Source organism: Rhinichthys klamathensis, unplaced genomic scaffold (assembly GCF_029890125.1).
Source record: "Rhinichthys klamathensis goyatoka isolate OS25496 unplaced genomic scaffold, OSU_Roscu_1.1 h1tg000098l_1, whole genome shotgun sequence".
Lineage (NCBI taxonomy): Eukaryota > Metazoa > Chordata > Actinopteri > Cypriniformes > Leuciscidae > Rhinichthys > Rhinichthys klamathensis.
The window spans coordinates 4,295,101-4,315,619 of record NW_026606637.1 but is presented as its reverse complement, the minus strand read 5'-3'; the positions used below and the strand labels follow the sequence as shown (position 1 = coordinate 4,315,619).

The window sequence follows — 20,519 nt, the reverse complement described above, 5'->3', positions numbered from 1 at the left end:
AGATACGTGTATTTAACCATTCAGGGGGTTCCCAATTAGGTGAAAAAAAGCATTCAGTTCAGTTGTTAATTGCGCTTCAATGGTTTAAAGTCCCCGTGAACCGGAATTTGCAAACGACTTTTCTCCAGTGTTGTGACGTATTTCCGAGAGAAACGGAATACTAAATGAGGCAAAATAGTGGGCGTGGCTTTTCCCCCCAACTATCACCTGATTGGATCTAGAAAAGTAGGTGTTTTCATTCAGCCTGTCTACTGTCCGTTGGAGGGTCGTGGTTACGGATGTTAAGCAGACACCCAAACCGTCAAACCTACGTCATCAGGGAAGGTCCTCCAATGCAGAGGGGAGGGGAAATTTCAGATTTTGATTAAAGATTACGAAGCCAAAACATTTTTTTGTGTGGATTGACTTACATGGATGAATTGTTCACCACAAAACTATCAATTTAGGCAAACAAAGTAAGTATGGTCAATTTTGAATTCATGGGGACTTTAAAAATCACCTGTTTTTAAACCACAATGCTAAAAAACGCATGCAAGCGATAAGCGTGACCTCGCAGCACAGCAACATTACATGAGCATAACCGTGACAGAGATGATAGTCCAAAATCTCCAGTTGACAAATTTCTACCGGTTAATCGTGTCTACCGGTATAATTGCCCACCCCTACCTGGAAATTACTTAAATCTAATTCCATACTTATCCAAACCGCATAGGAACCTTGAATTTAGTTTTATATTACCTTTTTCAACCTCTCTGACCCCCAAAATTAAGCATCTGTTTTAGTTATACCATTTTCCATAATATGACCCCTTTTTATACATGTTCACGAGATCGGTTGTCAATCTTTGAGTCATCCCAAGTTTCAGAGTTCATTGATATTTGAAGTATAAATAGCCTTTTCTATAAAATACATAAAACACAGCAATCTGACCTTGACCCACTGGTCAGGTGCAACGTTGGTGACGTTAACTGTGGTTTCAGGCTGGTCCAACAGAACCTTCATCTTAGTGCAGCTTGGGTCCTCACTGGTGCAGATACTGATGGGAACCATCCAATTGGGGCAGTCCTCTTCTAGCACACGGAAATTAGGGTAAAACAGAGTCAGAAAAAGACAGATAAATAAATTGATAAACAGTCAGCGGGTTCAGTGCCTAGTTTAACTGCTCTCTTTTTTGGCACGTACCATTACGTGGTCCACTAGCACAGAACTTCTTCTGAGACATTTTCAGCACACGGTCACTGCCATGCTGGAAAGAAAAAGAAAAAAAAATTCAAAAGCAATTATTTCAGCTCTGATTACATCTTGTATTGCCAAGACAACAGTTGTTATTACCAGATGCTCCCTGAGAAGCTCATAGTCCATCTCAGCAAGACTTCTCAATACCCCGAGGGTTATTTAAATTGTATTTGAAAACTTTAAGGGAAAGAACATCCAGAGAAATTTGAAAGGAAAGCAATCCCACTGTGCTGGATGATGACAAAACAAAAATGATGAGAATGGGTCTGTAAATGTTACCTGCTCTTGATCCACTACTATAATAGGGAAGCCCATTTGTTTGGTCCAGGAATTCATCACTGCGGCAATAGGCTTCCCGCTTGCTTGCTCCAAACACTCCCATAGGTCCTCTGGAATAGAAAAAGAGAAAGAGAGAACCCTTTTATTTCTGACTACACAACAATTAACAAAGCATAATAACAACACTGGTGCCAGATCACACACCCACAACTCTCCCGCCAAATACTATGCTGTGTCAGAATTACAATGTAACACCATGTTATTACTACAGCTGTAATTTCTGTTGTTTGGATCGGATCATGGGCCTCAAGGCAATGCTTAATCACTTCCTTATGGATACCTTTGCCTATAAAGAGTACACGGAGCACAAGTGGAAATTAAAGGCTAATTTATATTATAAAAATGTAATTTGTAATACTGTATTAAAATGTATAAAGTTTGAAAATATCATAAGGTACAGACAAAAGTCAAGCTAAAACTTAATGTTAGAAATATCATCCAAATTTTATGCAGTGAAACTCCCTCATTAACACACTTTAAGCTTTCAACAGTTCAAGATAAAACTGCTAGAACTGCCTTGATTATGAACTAATGAGTTATTATATATATATATATTAATGAGTAATTGTCATACAAATAACTGTGATTTACGACTTAATTGAGTTATGTTCATGCCAAATACAGTGTAAGCCTTTAAAGCTGCAGTCCGTAAATTTTTTTTGTGTTCAAAACTTAATTTATATAATATGCGAGTACATCATGAATCCATATTCCAAACCGTGTTTTTGTCTTATCCTGAATCACTATACGGTACACCTATAATAAGTGTTTATATTCAGACTATTTTAGACTGGTATGGGTCATACCACCACCTGCGTGACCCGTCCTAGACAAACAGAGAGAAGTAGCTCCGGCTACTTCTGCAAGACGCACACACACACAGTTCTGTTTATTAACCGCTAGAGCGCCAAAAGTTACAGACCACAGCTTTAAGAAGTCATTTATTCATATTTAAAGTAGTGACAGATCTTTTCTTCCCTATTGTGACGTGCATCTGAGTGTAACGGAATATCCAAAGAGAAAAAATTTAAGTTGGGACTTGGTTATATGCATTAGATCAAACAATTGTGAGTTGTTTTTGTTTTTAACCACAATCCCAGCTTCTTTGGCAGTTTTCATGGTTAAAACACAGCTTGAATAATTTAAATTTTAAATAGATAGATAAGATATTTAATTTTCTAAAAATTCTAGAACTAAATTTGGATTTTAAATAATTGTTAACAGGTCTTAACAGGCCTAAAATCTGCTATAAAGGATCCTGATTTGGGTTTAACAAGGTCATTAGGCTGTTCAGTCATCAAGATAAAAAATTAAGCTTAATTTTCACAAATATTATCGCAAGTCAACTTACCAGTAGATGCATTTTTGTGCTGAAATTTCAAAAGGTAAGCATTCATTCCCTTTCTAAAATCCTAGAGAGAAAAAAATCATTCAATCAAATATCATTCAAAACCAAAGCTCTAAAGATAACTGCAAAAAAGTGAATGAATCTAAGGGTGTTCACACTTGCAGTTTGGTTCTCTTAGTTCTTTAGGTCCGGAACAAAAAAGAAAATTATTCATTTAGTCCTGATCATTTTTAACACTGAACCTAAAGATACAAAACATAAAACAGCTTCTATGGTGTATATTTTACTACGGAACAACCAAAACAATGCTATGTGCCGGGCTAAAGCGCTTAGTGCGTACATATGATGCTATTTTTACCAGCTGAGAAGTCACAAAGAGCTTATAGAATATGTAAATGAGTCAAAACAGTGGAAGGAATTCCTCTGTTACATATACAAATGAAGATTTGCTGCAAGGAGAAGGTGGTTCCAATGCTTTTACCAAACTGTAACAGGCAACATATTTCCAATGACGAGAAGAACCAGGTATCCTTGAGCATTCTGTTGTTTTTAGGGCCGCATTTTGATTAGATGTCTTTGTTCAGTTTTGTGCTCATATTTCAGTCGAACCATCTATTCAAATCAACCGCACTAACAGCATTAATTTTAATCAAACCAAGAGTGCCAAGTGTGAACACAGTGTCAGAGTCAGTCAGTGTTAATGATGGCTGGAACTATGGTTGCAACAACTAACAAAAGTCATCTGTCAGATTACAAATGCTTAAAGATCTTAGACTCTAGCACAATAGACAGATAAGCAACATGTCTTTCCATACATCCTCTTGGGGGAGTCACATCGACCACCTGTCTGACAGATTTACACTGAGTGTCTCTCTGAAGCTGGCCAAAAGCGTGACTCTCACCTCATCGCCAATGTAGTTATGCAGCATGCGAATGACAGATGCCCCTTTGCTGTACGATATGGCATCGAATATTTCATCCACTTCTGAAGGGTGTCCGACATCAACCTATGATTCAAAAGAAACACACACACACACGCACTGAAACATGACTCGGAGATCAATATTTCATTAGGCTAAATCTGGGTCTGGAATTTAAATGCTGTAAGAGATATGGCTGAGTAGACAGACAGACTGACAAACAAAGTGCAAATCAAAACTTCCTGCTGTCCACACAAACACTTAAAAGCAACAAACACCAGAGACACACACTGGGAGAGCTTGGGGTTATGGGGGAGGCACACTCATCTCATGCAGACCTCAATAGGGTGGCTGTTATCTAAGGCATCCAGGTCCAGAGCCCTGGTGTAGTCCGCAGATACAAACTGGGTCCAGATGTCGTACTCAGGGAAACAGTGGTCTACACAAAGGTACTCGATCCAAGATGCAAAGCCTTCGTTAAGCCACAAATGAGTCCACCATTCCTGCAGTAAGAGACATATTCTCAGCAACCTGAATAACAGGTTTTTGTGACCTACAAAAAACATATGTAGCATGAACCTACCACATTGAACATTTGAACACACTCACCATGGTAACCAGGTTCCCAAACCACTGATGTGCAAGTTCATGGCCGACTACCAGGGCGACCCACTGCCGGGACGACGCACACGAGTTCTTTGGGTCAATCAGCAGAGCTGTCTCCCTGCAAGGGGACAATCACAAAATTTTCAAATAAAAAATCCATAAGAACGAAACACAACATAATGCATCTCATATTGTTGAGGTATGTTGGGAATTAACATGCTACCAAGAAAGATGAAATATTAATGAAGCTCTCTTGAATAGCTGCTTTCAAAAGGCTCAACGTTCTGTTTTCATGATGATTTATGAAGTCTCTGGTTTGCTATTCGTTTCTTTTAAAACTTAAAATCACCTGTAAGTAACAAGGCCCCAGTTTTCCATGGCACCTACAGGACAAGAGAAATCCAAAAGTTAAAACAAATTAAACATAGACGAAGTCTATTACGACAGATGTTTCATTTATAATGTAAATTATACAAACCAGCAGCAAAATCAGCAATAGCAATTAGATCAATTTTAGGCAACGGATAAGGAACATTGAAATAATCTTTGTAGAACGGAAGCGTCTTTGTAGCAACCTGGGGAAAAAGAAAAGAAAAAACCTTTCACAACCAAAGTACTATTATAACCACAGCTGCTAGCATTAAATAATATATGAGATCTCTTTCTCAAACTGTGCATTATAATGTTGAGATGTTTAAATTCACTTGCATCATTTAAAACTATTTATTTTAGTTTTTAGAGCTTTATTTTTTATTTAGACCAAATACTATACAATTTTATTATCAGCTATTTATCAGTCATAGATAAAAAAGACACTGTATACCAGATAGATAGTAATAATAATGTTAATATTATTAAATAAAATAATCATGAGAAGAAACAACAGCATTTGTTTGAAACAGAAATTATGTTTAACTCTTTACTTTCATTTTTGTGTCCTGTCTGAATAAAAGTAATAATTTATCTCTTCCTCTAAAAAAAAAAATAATAATGACTCCAAACGGTAGTGTATTTTTTTCTTCTATTTTAATGAGATGTTTGGAAAAAATAAACATAAAAAATGTAGATTTTATAAATATTACTAGGTTTGTAAAAATCGAATTTCATCTGGGGGATTCAGACTACAGAAAGCTAAACCAATTTTAATTTGATTAGCAAAAAAAAAAAAAAAAAAAAAAAAAGCGCAAACCATCACAGACTGAGGAAACAGCTCTCATACCTCCAGTGCAAATTTCCCTTGCTCTGCTTTTCCGACAGGGGTGTACACACGGACTGTCACACCGTCCGACGACGTACTCTCCACAAAGTCATACTCGCCGATGACAAATGCCACCAGGTACGTAGACATGATGGGTGTGGTGGCAAACTTCACCTCCACCAGACTGTGATCCTCTGGATATGGCTTTCGGTCAACAACATTCTGCACAGAAAGTGAAACACGATAGAAATATGTGCGTCCAGTATGGGAACTAGTCTCCCAGAACCACACGTCGAACTATCATCATAAACTCAGCAGAAGCAGAGCAGATGCTTTCAGTTTATAAATGTAGCATCCATGTCCAACTCAACTAAATGTTTTTTATTTTCTATAAAAAAGTATAACGACATTGGTGGCCAAGTAATCTAATCGGTGTACAGCCAAACACTGTTTAACACCAACTACCGCAGTAAGCTTAATGTGTGCCAAGTGTCATGACTGGCAAGGGTAGGCACAATGCCTCTGGGCCAGGGTTAGATAATACACAAGTCTGACGGTAATGTGAATAAAGCCATTTAGGGACGTTTGCTTCCAGAGGGAAGGATTAAAAAAAGAAAAATGACACATACCATATTCGACAAGGCTACTCTCTCCTTTGGGACGATGAGGGTGATGTCAAAAGTGGCTTTGATAGCTGGTTCGTCCCAGCAAGGGAAAGCTCGACGTGCGTCCGTGGCCTGGAGCGGGTGAGAGACGTCGAGAGAGATGGAGACAGCGAGACAGGAAGAGAGGATTCAGGGTTAGAATGGGTTGCAGTGATACAAACACGAGCAGGGATATTTGCATGGCATCAAAGACTGAAGATGCACAAAAGCACCCTATTCTGATCTTCTGATCCAGCAGTTTACTTGCCCTGCCAATATTTTCAATTGTCAAGTGATAAAAGTATGCTACATTTTTATTTTTAGCAATGTATTTTTTATTTTTGCTATAATTATTTACATTTTATTTCATTTTCTGTTAAATTCACAAACAGTTTAGGTTACCAATTTCTCAAAATTAAAAGCTGAACATTATATATCTGTAATGTAACATAAATAAAACACACTTTTTCTGGAAAATGATGGCATGCAATGCAAAACTTTACTGATCAAAAGATGTATATATATATATAATTTTTTTATATAATTTTCAAGTAACATGTTTTAGTAACCAACTTTTTTTTCCTTCATTTAAAAATAAAATTTGCAATAAGCTTGAGCTATTACACAAATGTACAGTTTTGCTGGAAAACGATGGCATTCGATGCAAAACATTACTGATAATGTTATAACAAGACTATAATAACAAGCCTTTTTTATGTGCAATTTTGACAAAACCTCTTCTATCTTAGTCAGCTAGATAACACTGTCTTGCAGACAAATCAGCAAAATGTACAACAACAGTTTAGACAACATCAACGAAAACCAAATGCTTAATCTTGGCAAGGCATACAAATGGATGAACAAGATCAATGCATGTAAATATTTCAGTGGCAACATCACTCAACCAAAGGGGCAAATTACTTTTCCATCAACTCTCTCACACTGGCCCAGAGCCAGCGGGACATCCTTATCACTGAGCCCTGATTAAGTTAACTTCAACCAAAGCTCAAGCTAAGAGGCTAAACTTTCAGTTAAATATCCCTCCCACATTAAAATCTATCAAGTATGAATGTAATAAGCATGAGAACTTAAATAATGACTATTTGAATGAATTTATAATGCAAGCATCATAATAAAACCAGTAAATACATTAAAATGGTACAATACGCCAGACATACATTATGGGCCAGACATACATTATGGGCCAGACATGCATACCGGTATGTAACAGGGGGTCTGAAAAAAGGTTCTCCACTATTTACAATTTTACTTCTGCATGACTCCATTATAGGCTCCTATGTAATAAATTGCAGTTTTTCCTCATCTGTAAGTCGCTTGGGACAAAAGCGAATGCTGAATGACTATGTGAATGTGAATTTGTCTTTATCGAGAGACACACTCAAGATCTTAGAGGAAAGTGAATGACTGAGCAGGAAGAGTGAGAGAGAGACACGACAAATGATAAAGCAAACAGTGGCAGAGAAAGTGAGCGAGCAAACAAATGAATGAACCGCGTACCCTGATATGAGTTTACCTCAAACTGTGTGACGGCAGCGAAGCGGACTTCTCCCGAAGGAGTCGCGTATTTACTCCTATAGAAGCCTTTCATTTTGTCGTTCAGCTCTCCAACAAAGTCTATTTTCAATGATCCTGACCCTGAAAAACAAGAAGCCTATGATTAAAAACCAAAACAAAAGGCACATAAAACAGAAGGACAGAGCAAGAAAGGTCATTCATCTTTGAAGCCGCTTTCATGTGTCAATAAACCCACTACTATAGCAACTCATTACACAGAGACTGTTGACATGACAGCGGAAGGCTTCTTCCAGGCAACAATATGAGTTCTTTACCATTTTGCAGAGTGCTGGGGAAACATAGGGTAACCTTCTCATCCTCGTTCTGATAGTTAAATCCTGTAGCGTTAATTTCTAAATGGACGGGGAGAAAATGAGCACAGTTAATCCTAAAAATAAAACATGACTATAAAACATTTAATGCAGGTCGAACAAGCAATCAGGCAAAAGTCGTGCAAATACATCACTAAATGTGGATTACAGTTGAGTTCCACTCACCTTCCCCCCCTTCAGGCACAAAAGAAGCAGTAATTATGTCTATATCAGCACAGTTCATCACAATCTGGTTTGTCCCTTGCGTAACCTGTCAAGAACAATGACAGACAGTTCGGTTTTAATGTTCATACGGGTCCAGTAGTTTCATGATCCTCAGTTTTCAGTATTTAGTGTGTGGTTTCTTTTCTAGTAACACTTCATCGCCTTTTGCAAGCGTTGTGAACCTTCCTTTGTTTCATACTGTATCAGATAACAGTCATAAAAAAAGAAACAATCTCACGTCACTTACATACAATCCAGACAATCAGTGCAGGGAAATTCTTCCTGGTTTAGTAAATACTAAGCCAGGGTCTTTCTCTGACGCAGAAAGAGAAATTAACCTCACATTTTAAAATGATGTAGTATATAAGTTTGTGGTAAGATTGTGTTTTTAAAACAAATACTTTTATTCAGTGAGAATGCATGAAATTGATCAAGCGTCATTTATAACGTGACAAATTATTTCTATTTCGAATAAAGGCTGTTCTTTTGAACTTTCTATTCATCAATCCTGAAGAATGTATCACAGTTTCCACAAAAACATTAAGCAGCACAACTGTTTTCAACAATGATAATAATAAGAAATGCTTCTTGTGCACCAAATCAGCATATTAGTATAATTAGAAGAATGATTTGAGAAGGATAACATGACACTTTTCCATTACAGTAACAAACTACATTTTAAAATTGTAATAATATTTCACAATATTACTGTTTTTTCGATCAAATAAATGCTGCCTTGGTGAGACTTCTTTCAAAAAACATTCAAAAGGAAACAACTGTGAGTAACTGTGTTGGGATCCTCTACTTCGTTTTTATCTTTGCTCATATCATAGTGCGTTCGATTTCACTCTTCTCGTTTAGTTGTAGGAAATCTCCAGGAGAACAAGCAAATACAGAGCACATGGAAAAAGAACCGCCTGAATCCTCACGGCTTTTCTGAGGCTCAAGGGCCATCTCCTGCGGCTATGAAATTCTGACGTGCGCATATATAATCAGATTATGAATAAAATGACCAACAGTTTGCATGGCCTCTTATGTTGCAATAGGCTGTTTAAGACTGCATTTATTGCATAATGCTGAAGTGAAACTTTCCCGGGACGATCAATAGCTTTCAGGCTCTCATGTCCATAAGCTAGCTTTTACAGACAAAGAGACACAATACATCCCAGAATCTGTTTTAATTATTCCTCAACCGAACTATTCAAACTTCATTTACGGTGAATTGGATCCTACATAAAGATACGCATTGTGTTTAGAGGCTTGAAGATGCCAAGGTAAAGCTTTAGAGGGCACATGTGGCTTGTTGAAGCTGGATGTGACCTGGATGCAATGAGTGCACTGGCCATGTGACAAAAGGCCGCCACTAGCAGTACACTGTTTTAATGGTGTTTATCAATGTGAGCCATATCTGTCCACAATGACAGTCATAATGTGTTTGGCATTGTGGGGGATGTAGTTAATCTCATGCTCCAATGAGTTTTGCCATCTAGACTAGATCAACTGTAAGGCGACTTTCACAACACAGCTGCATGAGAGTGGGATACAACATGACTGAACGTGTGAAGCTGTTGAGTTATAAAAAGGCTCCACAAACAATCTTACGCAAAGGGCAAGGCCGGACCTCAATTTCATCACATCTGGCCCGCATTTACCTCTACCGTCTTTTCTATTTGTTTACAGTATCAACCACAGTAATTTACCCAGTAGTAACAGCTGCGATTGTACAAAGATCCACTGATATATGTATGTGTGTGTGTGTATATATATATATATACACGTTTAAATATACGGAGAGAGAGAGAGAGAGAGAGAGAGAGAGAGAGAGAGAGAGAGAGAGAGTGAGAGAGAGAGAGAGAGAGAGAGAGAGAGAGAGAGAGAGAGAGAGAGAGAGAGAGAGACTGATCTGACCAACTGTTTATGAAAGACGTAAAAAAAAGAAGCTTAAATAAGATCATGTATAATCTTTATCAGTTTTAACTAACCTAATATTTGGAAGATTTATATGCGTTTTAGACTTACTTTATCCCCAGCCACAAAGTCCATCCTGCACCTGAGCATTTCCTCGGGCGCTACACTGTGATTATTGTAAGCTATAAAGTATCATGTAAACTGTCAGACAGGCTCAGAGTGACTCAGGAGCTTGTAGACAGGACTGATTCGCCGTCTCGGCCATGTACGTGAAACTATAACCTGGAAGGAGGTTAAATTACGACATTTATGTGTGCATGTACGTGCTTTTTGACAGCAGCTCTGCAGGCTAACGTGGTTAGCAGTGTGGCGCCAGTTAGCGCTTTAGCTTGCGGGGCAACACACTGACTGCTTAAGTCTCTTTATTGTGAGAGTCAGACCTCAGAGGACACCAGGTTTAAGTATTTAGTAACAAATAATACAATTCAAACATGCTGGAACTCGTAAATATGAAAGACGTGGTGTGTAAAGCCGCTGTCTGGTTCACTAGCAGGTAGCTCGTTAGATTAGCAGCAACAACACTATCAACAATTATAAAAATGCAAAGTGAAAAACTAGGCTTAACATTAAAATGGCATGACATTGTGGCCCAGACCAGGGCGGGGGGGGCAGAGGGGCTGCATGGCATCAGGTTCAACATTACCTCCACGGCTGCCTCCAGTTTGCCCTCGAAGGTGAAGTCGATGAGGTCGGGCTTGAGGCGCAGCCCGTAGTTGACGGGGTAGACGTCAGTGGGCAACCGCACGAAGGGCCTCCGCTCGGGCATGCTGCTGAATAATGTCGATACGCTGGAGACCGAATTAAAACGGACTGGGAGTTTGCTTGCTCGGAGAGTCGGAGACACGGGCTTCGCTATTGGAGTCGGATTGCGGGGTAGGGCTAGCCGTATGACTGACAGAGACACCCGACAACTCATGAAAAACAACATACAAACCGTTGGAGATGGTCCTCGCTGTGCCCCGCCCCCTCTTCGGGTAGAGATGTCCGAAGCTTTTCAGTGAATCGGTTAAATTGGCTCACCAAACCGGTCTGAATGATTCGTTCACTAATCGAAATGAACGAGTCGGATTGGTCAAGGCGGCGAATTTGCGTTATCAACTTGAACCAAAGTCCCTTTCAAGGAAAGTCTGTTCACTCGGCGGCCACATTTGCAACGACTACTGGCAGCTATTTCGGGCATCCAAATCCAATAAAATTCTAATCAAAACCACTAAGGCTTGGGCCATGGCGCGCCCTCTACATATTTAATAATAATAATAATAAATAATTCATTACATTTATATAGCGCTTTTCTAGGCACTCAAAGCGCTTCACATGGAAGGGGGAATCTCCTCAACCACCACCAATGTGCAGCATCCACTTGGATGATGCGACGGCAGCCATAGTGCGCCAGAACGCTCACCACACACCAGCTTACTGGTGGAGAGGAGACAGAGTGATGAAGCCAATCAGTGTATATATATATATATATATATGGGGATGATTAGGAGGCCATGATGGACAGAGGCCACTGGGCAAATTTGGCCAGGATGCCGGGGTTACACCCCTACTCTTTCGAAAGACATCCTGGGATTTTTAATGACCACAGAGAGTCAGGACCTCGGTTTAACGTCTCATCCGAAGGACGGTGCTCTTTGACAGTATAGTGTCCCCGTCACTATACTGGGGCGTTAGGACCCACACAGACCACAGGGTGAGCGCCCCCTGCTGGCCTCACTAACACCTCTTCCAGCAGCAACCTGGTTTTCTCAGAAGGTCTCCCATCCAGGTACTAACCAGGCTCAGCCCTGCTTAGCTTCAGTGGGCAACCAGTCTTGGGCTACAGGGTGATATGGCTGCTGGCTAAAATAAATTGTAATAAATAAATAAATTTAAATTCATATTGCACAGGTAGATCAAAGACTTTTTCCCGTCCAGATGTTTTTAATTCTGTTCTTCCGTTCTGCTCAGTTCATCAGTGAAAATAGTGACAAGAAGTCCGATTCATTTCCGCGAATCGGTTCTTTTGAACAGTTCATTTAAAAGAAACGTTCAAAACGGATTAAGCTAAATTTGCGTCGTGACTTGGCATTTAACATGCTTTAGTGTCTAAACTCTACAACACTCAAAAAAAAACTTTACAGGCACACATTGCTATTATTATGTTTTGTAGTGTGCCCGTTCAGTTTCTTGTAGTCAAGGTTCTTCAGCTCATAAAGTCATTTAGAATTTATATAAATATAATTTGCATTTACACTAAATATAAAATTATCTATTCTATCTATTGGTTTTAAAAAAAATTGCCAGTTGTACCTATTAATAGGCCTATTTTTTATCATAAAAACGGTCAACATTTCTAAACATATTTATCAAAACATTTAATTATATATTTTTTTAATGTAATAAAATTTCTTTAAAAATATTTGTAACATTTCTGCACTTTGACTTTTAAACTTTCCTACTTTTTGCTGAATCAGTCAAATCCACGATTTGTGTTGCGGTCACAGTTGTTTGGCGAACTTTCACATTCTAAATCAAGTCATTTCAATTTCACACCAGGACAAAAGATTTCCCCTCGCAGACTTTGCATTGGGTTCAAACATGTAGAAAGCAGTTCACTCCTATTACTAATGAATGGGAGAAAATACAACAACGCGCAATATGGCTGAATAAGTCCCGCCTTCTAAGTAAAAGAGCCAATCGCTGATTGGTAAAGTCATTGCGTCACTTCAGCTGCCGTTAGGAACTTCGGTTCCCATGGAAACCTTAGACTCAGATTTTGTTGCTGGTTTGAATTACGTTATCTAATTGTGAGTACGGCAAGCAGTTTTGGAGATTTCAAATCGATACGACTTGGTCTTTACACTAGGCTATATGTCATTGTTTACTTACAGTTTTTGTTATTTTTCTGTGAAACAAAAAAGGAGACTTGTTGAAGAATCATCAACACAAATACATAAAAGAAATGTTGACCACATAAATCAAGGTCCACATATCTAAAAGTATAGTCTGTATCATTGGAATAAAAATTTTAAAGCAATGAAAAAAATTTAATTGCAATTTTTAATACATATATTTGCTATTAGTTAAAAATGTGAAGATGTTAATGTTATCATTAGGTTGTCTTTAGGATGATATAACTGAAATAGATCTAAGAATACTGCTTTAAAGTAACCAAATAGGAATAGCAATATTTTGTGAATATTCTAAGAATAAATATGTGATGACATAAATGTTTAAATTGTGACATATATGAATTTTGGCCTGGAAACAGTCAGATTAGGCAAGTCTTTGTTTTTTCAGGGTTGTTTTTTAAACTAACTTTAAATCCAATTGTATTCAGTTTTAATACTTTTATCTTTCTTTCTTTTTCTTTAAAGAGTTAAAGGAGCTGTATGTAAGAAATTTATTTCAATTAATCATAAAATGGCCCTGAAATGTCACTAGACATTAAGAAATCATGTACATTTCAAATAATTATATCACTGACAACAGTAGTCTGGCCAGGATATTGTCATTTAAAAAGTGCAGTTGTAGCCCTCAACTGATGTTGATGTTGTCATGTTGTGTTTTGGTCTGATGCTCCACCCTCCACCTATCGACCAATCACGAAGTCAGTAGTGTTGCGGCATCCGGGTTGCCAGCTCTGCTCTAGTTACCACAGCTGCAGCTCGTCACGTTCCTGCTGGATCCTGCAGCCGATCTGGCAACCTCGAGTCAGGGAGGAGGGGGAGGGGATACACCACTCTACAGTAATTTGACAGTGATTGCAGTACTAGTTTTGGCCACAATCTTACATACAGCTCCTTTAATAGGGCCTAATGTAAAGGGTCAATGAAACCTGAATATTACCCCACATCTGCACATAGTGATTCGGTGTGCAGATATTGGCCCTGCCCATGTCATGAGACATGTTTTGAACAAAGCATTTTGTAAAGCTTTATTTATTATCCATCGGAGTCTACATACTTTTGAGCACTGTTCTTCAGAAAAGTCAGATTGGCCTCATTTTGGGGAAGGGTATTAATAAAGTGTGAAACAGCGCCTCCATCCGGCCATGGAATACAGTCAATGAATACTAAAAAAACATTTCACATATCTTCCAGAGAGAGGCGATATAGGACCACTATGGAACTCAATGGGGCCCCACCACAACTGTTTAGTTACCAACGGCAACATTCCTCAACATATCTTCCTTTATGTTCAACAGAAGAAAGAAATTCATACAGGATTGGAACAACATGTAAATGATGACAGAATTTTCATTTTTGGGTGAACTATCCTTTTAACGAGTAAAATGGAAACGAATGCACGGTCATAAATTTAATTCCTATATGCTAGTCAATTTATTAATCTATAAACATTTATTTTTTCACTTATATCCCAATGAACAAGTACAAACACAAAAGACTTAGTCTCGCAGTATCGCTCAGGCTGCACTGCAGTGTCGATTCACAGGCGCGATCCCACTACTGATCGACACGGGGACTTTGACCTGCTCCGTGTCCGACCTGGGCCGGTTCACCCCTCCTTAGGCGACCTGGTGGTCCCGGGCTCCCCCAGAAGCACCATATCGATACCGAACTTAGTGCGGACACCCGATCGACATAGTCCACTGCAGTCCAGAACCCCTGAGCTCAAGCGATCCTCCAGTCTCAGCCTCCCAGTAGCTTGGACTACAGGCGCGCGCCACTGCACCCGGCGAGAGCTGCGAGAATCAGCGCTGCTACTGAATCTAGTGGCTCACAGCGCCCTCTAGTGTATGAAAACAGGGAACGATTAGGCAGGGTGAACTAAATATTTTTACAATCTCTTTGGTAGCTATATTGTTTAAGGGACATTTTCTTCCTAAATACCTTTAAATAAAAAGATTAATTAATTCAGCACAATACACTAATTTAATGTATAGCTGTTTAACCACATGTAGGCCCTAGGCTGAGTTTTCCATCTAGCATAAGAGAAGCCTATTTATCTTAATCTTTTCTAGTTCATTTTAATACATCTGGTTGAGCTTTTTTTATATATATAAAATGATTTACTTTAACCAATGAACCATTCACTATCTATACATTTTCAGCTTTTTGATCATTAAACATGTATTATATTCGATCGGGTGTCCGCACTAAGTTCGGTATCGATATGGTTATTCTGGGGGAGCCCGGGACCACCAGGTCGCCTAAGGAGGGGTGAACCGGCCCAGGTCGGAGACGGAGCAGGTCAAAGTCCCCGTGTCGATCAGTAGTGGGATCGCGCCTGTGAATAAACACTGCATTGCATCCTGAGCGATACAGCGAGACTCAGTCTTTTGTGTGCTCAGTTATTCTGTGGAATCTAATAAACAACAGCAGCAACAACAATTGAACACAAAATAAATGCCATATTGACCAAATTAAATGATCCAGTCCAGCCTTCGTTTATTATAATAAAGCACTAAATTGTTCTTAATGGCTACCCTGTTATATAAATTGACACCAATGCGGTAAATTTTTTCATACTGTCTCACAAATGTAATTTAGATGTCAATATTCTACAAATAGCCTATAATACATGTTTAATGATCAAAAAGCTGAAAATGTATAGATAGTGAATGGTTCATTGGTTAAAGTAGATCATTTAAAAAAAAAAAAAAAAAAAAAAAGCTCAACCAGATGTATTAAAATGAACTAGAAAAGATTAAGATAAATAGGCTTCTCTTATGCTAGATGGAAAACTCAGCCTAGGGCCTACATGTGGTTAAACAGCTATACATTAAATTAGTGTATTGTGCTGAATTAATTAATCTTTTTATTTAAAGGTATTTAGGAAGAAAATGTACCTTAAACAATATAGCTACCAAAGAGATTGTAAAAATATTTAGTTCACCCTGCCTAATCGTTCCCTGTTTTCATACACTAGAGGGCGCTGTGAGCCACTAGATTCAGTAGCAGCGCTGATTCTCACTGCTCTCGCCGGGTGCAGTGGCGCGCGCCTGTAGTCCAAGCTACTGGGAGGCTGAGACTGGAGGATCGCTTGAGCTCAGGGGTTCTGGACTGCAGTGGACTATGTCGATCGGGTGTCCACACTAAGTTCGGTATCGATATGGTGATTCTGGGGGAGCCGGGGACCACCAGGTCGCCTAAGGAGGGGTGAACCGGCCCAGGTCGGAGACGGCGCAGGTCAAAGTCCCCGTGTCGATCAGTAGTGGGATCGCGCCTGTGAATAGACACTGCAGTGCATCCTGAGCGATACAGCGAGACTCAGTCTTTTGTGTGCACAGTTATTCTGTGGAATCTAATAAACAACAGCAGCAACAACAATTGAACACAAAATAAATGCCATATTGACCATATTAAATGATCCAGTCCAGCCTTCGTTTATTATAATAAAGCACTCAATTGTTCTTAATGGCTACCCTGTTATATAAATTTACACCAATGCGGTACATTTTTTCATACTGTCTCACAAATGTAATTTAGATGTCAATATTCTACAAATAGCCTATAATACATGTTTAATGATCAAAAAGCTGAAAATGTATAGATAGTGAATGGTTCATTGGTTAAAGTAAATCATTTTATATATAAAAAAAAGCTCAACCAGATGTATTAAAATGAACTAGAAAAGATTAAGATAAATAGGCTTCTCTTATGCTAGATGGAAAACTCAGCCTAGGGCCTACATGTGGTTAAACAGCTATACATTAAATTAGTGTATTGTGCTGAATTAATTAATCTTTTTATTTAAAGGTATTTAGGAAGAAAATGTACCTTAAACAATATAGCTACCAAAGAGATTGTAAAAATATTTAGTTCACCCTGCCTAATCGTTCCCTGTTTTCATACACTAGAGGGCGCTGTGAGCCACTAGATTCAGTATCAGCGCTGATTCTCGCAGCTCTCGCCGGGTGCAGTCAGTGGCTCGCGCCTGTAGTCCAAGCTACTGGGAGGCTGAGGCTGGAGGATCGCTTGAGCTCAGGGGTTCTGGACTGCAGTGGACTATGTCGATCGGGTGTCTGCAATAAGTTCGGTATCGATATGGTGATTCTGGGGGAGCCCAAGACCACCAGGTCGCCTAAGGAGGGGTGAACCGGCCCAGGTCGGAGACGGAGCAGGTCAAAGTCCCCGTGTCGATCAGTAGTGGGATCGTGCCTGTGAATAAACACTGCATTGCATCCTGAGCGATACAGCGAGACTCAGTCTTTTGTGTGCAGAGTTATTCTGTGGAATCTAATAAACAACAGCAGCAACAACAATTGAACACAAAATAAATGCCATATTGACCAAATTTAATGATCCAGTCCAGCCTTCGTTTATTATAATAAAGCACTCAATTGTTCTTACCCTGTTATATAAATTGACACCAATGCGGTACATTTTTTCATACTGTCTCACAAATGTAATTTAGATGTCAATATTCTACAAATAGCCTATAATACATGTTTAATGATCAAAAAGCTGAAAATGTATAGATAGTGAATGGTTCATTGGTTAAAGTAGATCATTTTATTTAAAAAAAAAAAAAAGCTCAACCAGATGTATTAAAATGAACTAGAAAAGATTAAGATAAATAGGCTTCTCTTATGCTAGATGGAAAACTCAGCCTAGGGCCTACATGTGGTTAAACAGCTATACATTAAATTAGTGTATTGTGCTGAATTAATTAATCTTTTTATTTAAAGGTATTTAAGAAGAAAATGTACCTTAAACAATATAGCTACCAAAGAGATTGTAAAAATATTTTCACCCTGCCTAATCGTTCCCTGTTTTCATACACTAGAGGGCGCTGTGAGCCACTAGATTCAGTAGCAGCGCTGATTCTCGCAGCTCTCGCCGGGTGCAGTGGCGCGCGCCTGTAGTCCAAGCTACTGGGAGGCTGAGGCTGGAGGATCGCTTGAGCTCAGGGGTTCTGGACTGCAGTGGACTATGTCGATCGGGTTTCCACACTAAGTTCGGTATCGATATGGTGATTCTGGGGGAGCCCGGGACCACCAGGTCGCCTAAGGAGGGGTGAACCGGCCCAGGTCGGAGACGGAGCAGGTCAAAGTCCCCGTGTCGATCAGTAGTGGGATCGTGCCTGTGAGTAGACACTGCAGTGCATCCTGAGCGATACAGCGAGACTCAGTCTTTTGTGTGCAGAGTTATTCTGTGGAATCTAATAAACAACAGCAGCAACAACAATTGAACACAAAATAAATGTCATATTGACCAAATTTAATGATCCAGTCCAGCCTTCGTTTATTATAATAAAGCACTCAATTGTTCTTACCCTGTTATATAAATTGACACCAATGCGGTACATTTTTTCATACTGTCTCACAAATGTAATTTAGATTTCAATATTCTACAAATAGCCTATAATACATGTTTAATGATCAAAAAGCTGAAAATGTATAGATAGTGAATGGTTCATTGGTTAAAGTAAATCATTTTATTTAAAAAAAAGAAAAAAAAAGCTCAACCAGATGTATTAAAATGAACTAGAAAAGATTAAGATAAATAGGCTTCTCTTATGCTAGATGGAAAACTCAGCCTAGGGCCTACATGTGGTTAAACAGCTATACATTAAATTAGTGTATTGTGCTGAATTAATTAATCTTTTTATTTAAAGGTATTTAAGAAGAAAATGTACCTTAAACAATATAGCTACCAAAGAGATTGTAAAAATATTTAGTTCACCCTGCCTAATCGTTCCCTGTTTTCATACACTAGAGGGCGCTGTGAGCCACTAGATTCAGTAGCAGCGCTGATTCTCGCAGCTCTCGCCGGGTGCAGTGGCGCGCGCCTGTAGTCCAAGCTACTGGGAGGCTGAGGCTGGAGGATCGCTTGAGCTCAGGGGTTCTGGACTGCAGTGGACTATGTCGATCGGGTGTCCGCACTAAGTTCGGTATCGATATGGTGCTTCTGGGGGAGCCCGGGACCACCAGGTTGCCTAAGGAGGGGTGAACCGGCCCAGGTCGGAGACGGAGCAGGTCAAAGTCCCCGTGTCGATCAGTAGTGGGATCGCGCCTGTGAATAAACACTGCATTGCATCCTGAGCGATACAGCGAGACTCAGTCTTTTGTGTGCAGAGTTATTCTGTGGAATCTAATAAACAACAGCAACAACAACAATTGAACACAAAATAAATGCCATATTAAATGATCCAGTCCAGCCTTCGTTTATTATAATAAAGCACTCAATTGTTCTTACCCTGTTATATAAATTGACACCAATGCGGTACATTTTTTCATACTGTCTCACAAATGTAATTTAGATTTCAATATTCTACAAATAGCCTATAATACATGTTTAATGATCAAAAAGCTGAAAATGTATAGATAGTGAATGGTTCATTGGTTAAAGTAAATCATTTTATTTAAAAAAAAGAAAAAAAAAGCTCAACCAGATGTATTAAAATGAACTAGAAAAGATTAAGATAAATAGGCTTCTCTTATGCTAGATGGAAAACTCAGCCTGGGGCCTACATGTGGTTAAACAGCTATAGATTAAATTAGTGTATTGTGCTGAATTAATTAATCTTTTTATTTAAAGGTATTTAGGAAGAAAATGTACCTTAAACAATATAGCTACCAAAAAGATTGTAAAAATATTTAGTTCACCCTGCCTAATCGTTCCCTGTTTTCATACACTAGAGGGCGCTGTGAGCCACTAGATTCAGTAGCAGCGCTGATTCTCGCAGCTCTCGCCGGGTGCAGTGGCGCGCGCCTGTAGTCCAAGCTACTGGGAGGCTGAGACTGGAGGATCGCTTGAGCTCAGGGGTTCTGGACTGCAGTGGACTATGTCGATCGGGTGTCCACACTAAGTTCGGTATCGATATGGTGATTCTGGGGGAGCCTGGGACCACCAGGTCGCCTAAGGAGGGGTGAACCGGCCCAAGTCGGAGACGGAGCAGGTCAAAGTCCCTGTGTCGATCAGTAGTGGGATCGCGCCTGTAAGTAGACACTGCAGTGCATCCTGAGCGATACAGCGAGACTCAGTCTTTTGTGTGCACAGTTATTCTGTGGAATCTAATAAACAACAGCAGCAAAAACAATTGAACACAAAATAAAACCCATATTGACCAAATTTAATGATACAGTCCAGCCTTCGTTTATTATAATAAAGCACTCAATTGTTCTTAATGGCTACCCTGACTGTTATATAAATTTATACCAATGCGGTACATTTTTTCATACCGTCTCACAAATGTAAT

General features: G+C 39.2%; 1 protein-coding gene across 1 annotated transcript in view; it reads right to left on the bottom strand.

Moving 5' to 3' along the window:
• npepps (aminopeptidase puromycin sensitive) overlaps positions 1–11,343 on the bottom strand; it is a 33,008-nt gene extending 21,665 nt beyond the window's left edge. The window contains exons 1-15 of the mRNA XM_056252730.1: positions 11,014–11,343; positions 8,364–8,448; positions 8,142–8,219; positions 7,826–7,947; positions 6,277–6,384; positions 5,669–5,869; positions 4,928–5,024; positions 4,799–4,832; positions 4,453–4,567; positions 4,182–4,346; positions 3,826–3,930; positions 2,927–2,987; positions 1,516–1,625; positions 1,183–1,246; positions 931–1,070 (exon numbers count right to left, since the gene is read on the bottom strand). Of these exons, the coding sequence (XP_056108705.1) occupies positions 931–1,070; positions 1,183–1,246; positions 1,516–1,625; positions 2,927–2,987; positions 3,826–3,930; positions 4,182–4,346; positions 4,453–4,567; positions 4,799–4,832; positions 4,928–5,024; positions 5,669–5,869; positions 6,277–6,384; positions 7,826–7,947; positions 8,142–8,219; positions 8,364–8,448; positions 11,014–11,298 (1,770 nt within the window). The 5' untranslated portion in view covers positions 11,299–11,343. The remainder of the gene's footprint in view (positions 1–930; positions 1,071–1,182; positions 1,247–1,515; positions 1,626–2,926; positions 2,988–3,825; positions 3,931–4,181; positions 4,347–4,452; positions 4,568–4,798; positions 4,833–4,927; positions 5,025–5,668; positions 5,870–6,276; positions 6,385–7,825; positions 7,948–8,141; positions 8,220–8,363; positions 8,449–11,013) is intronic.
• Between the last annotated feature and the right edge of the window lie 9,176 nt (positions 11,344–20,519).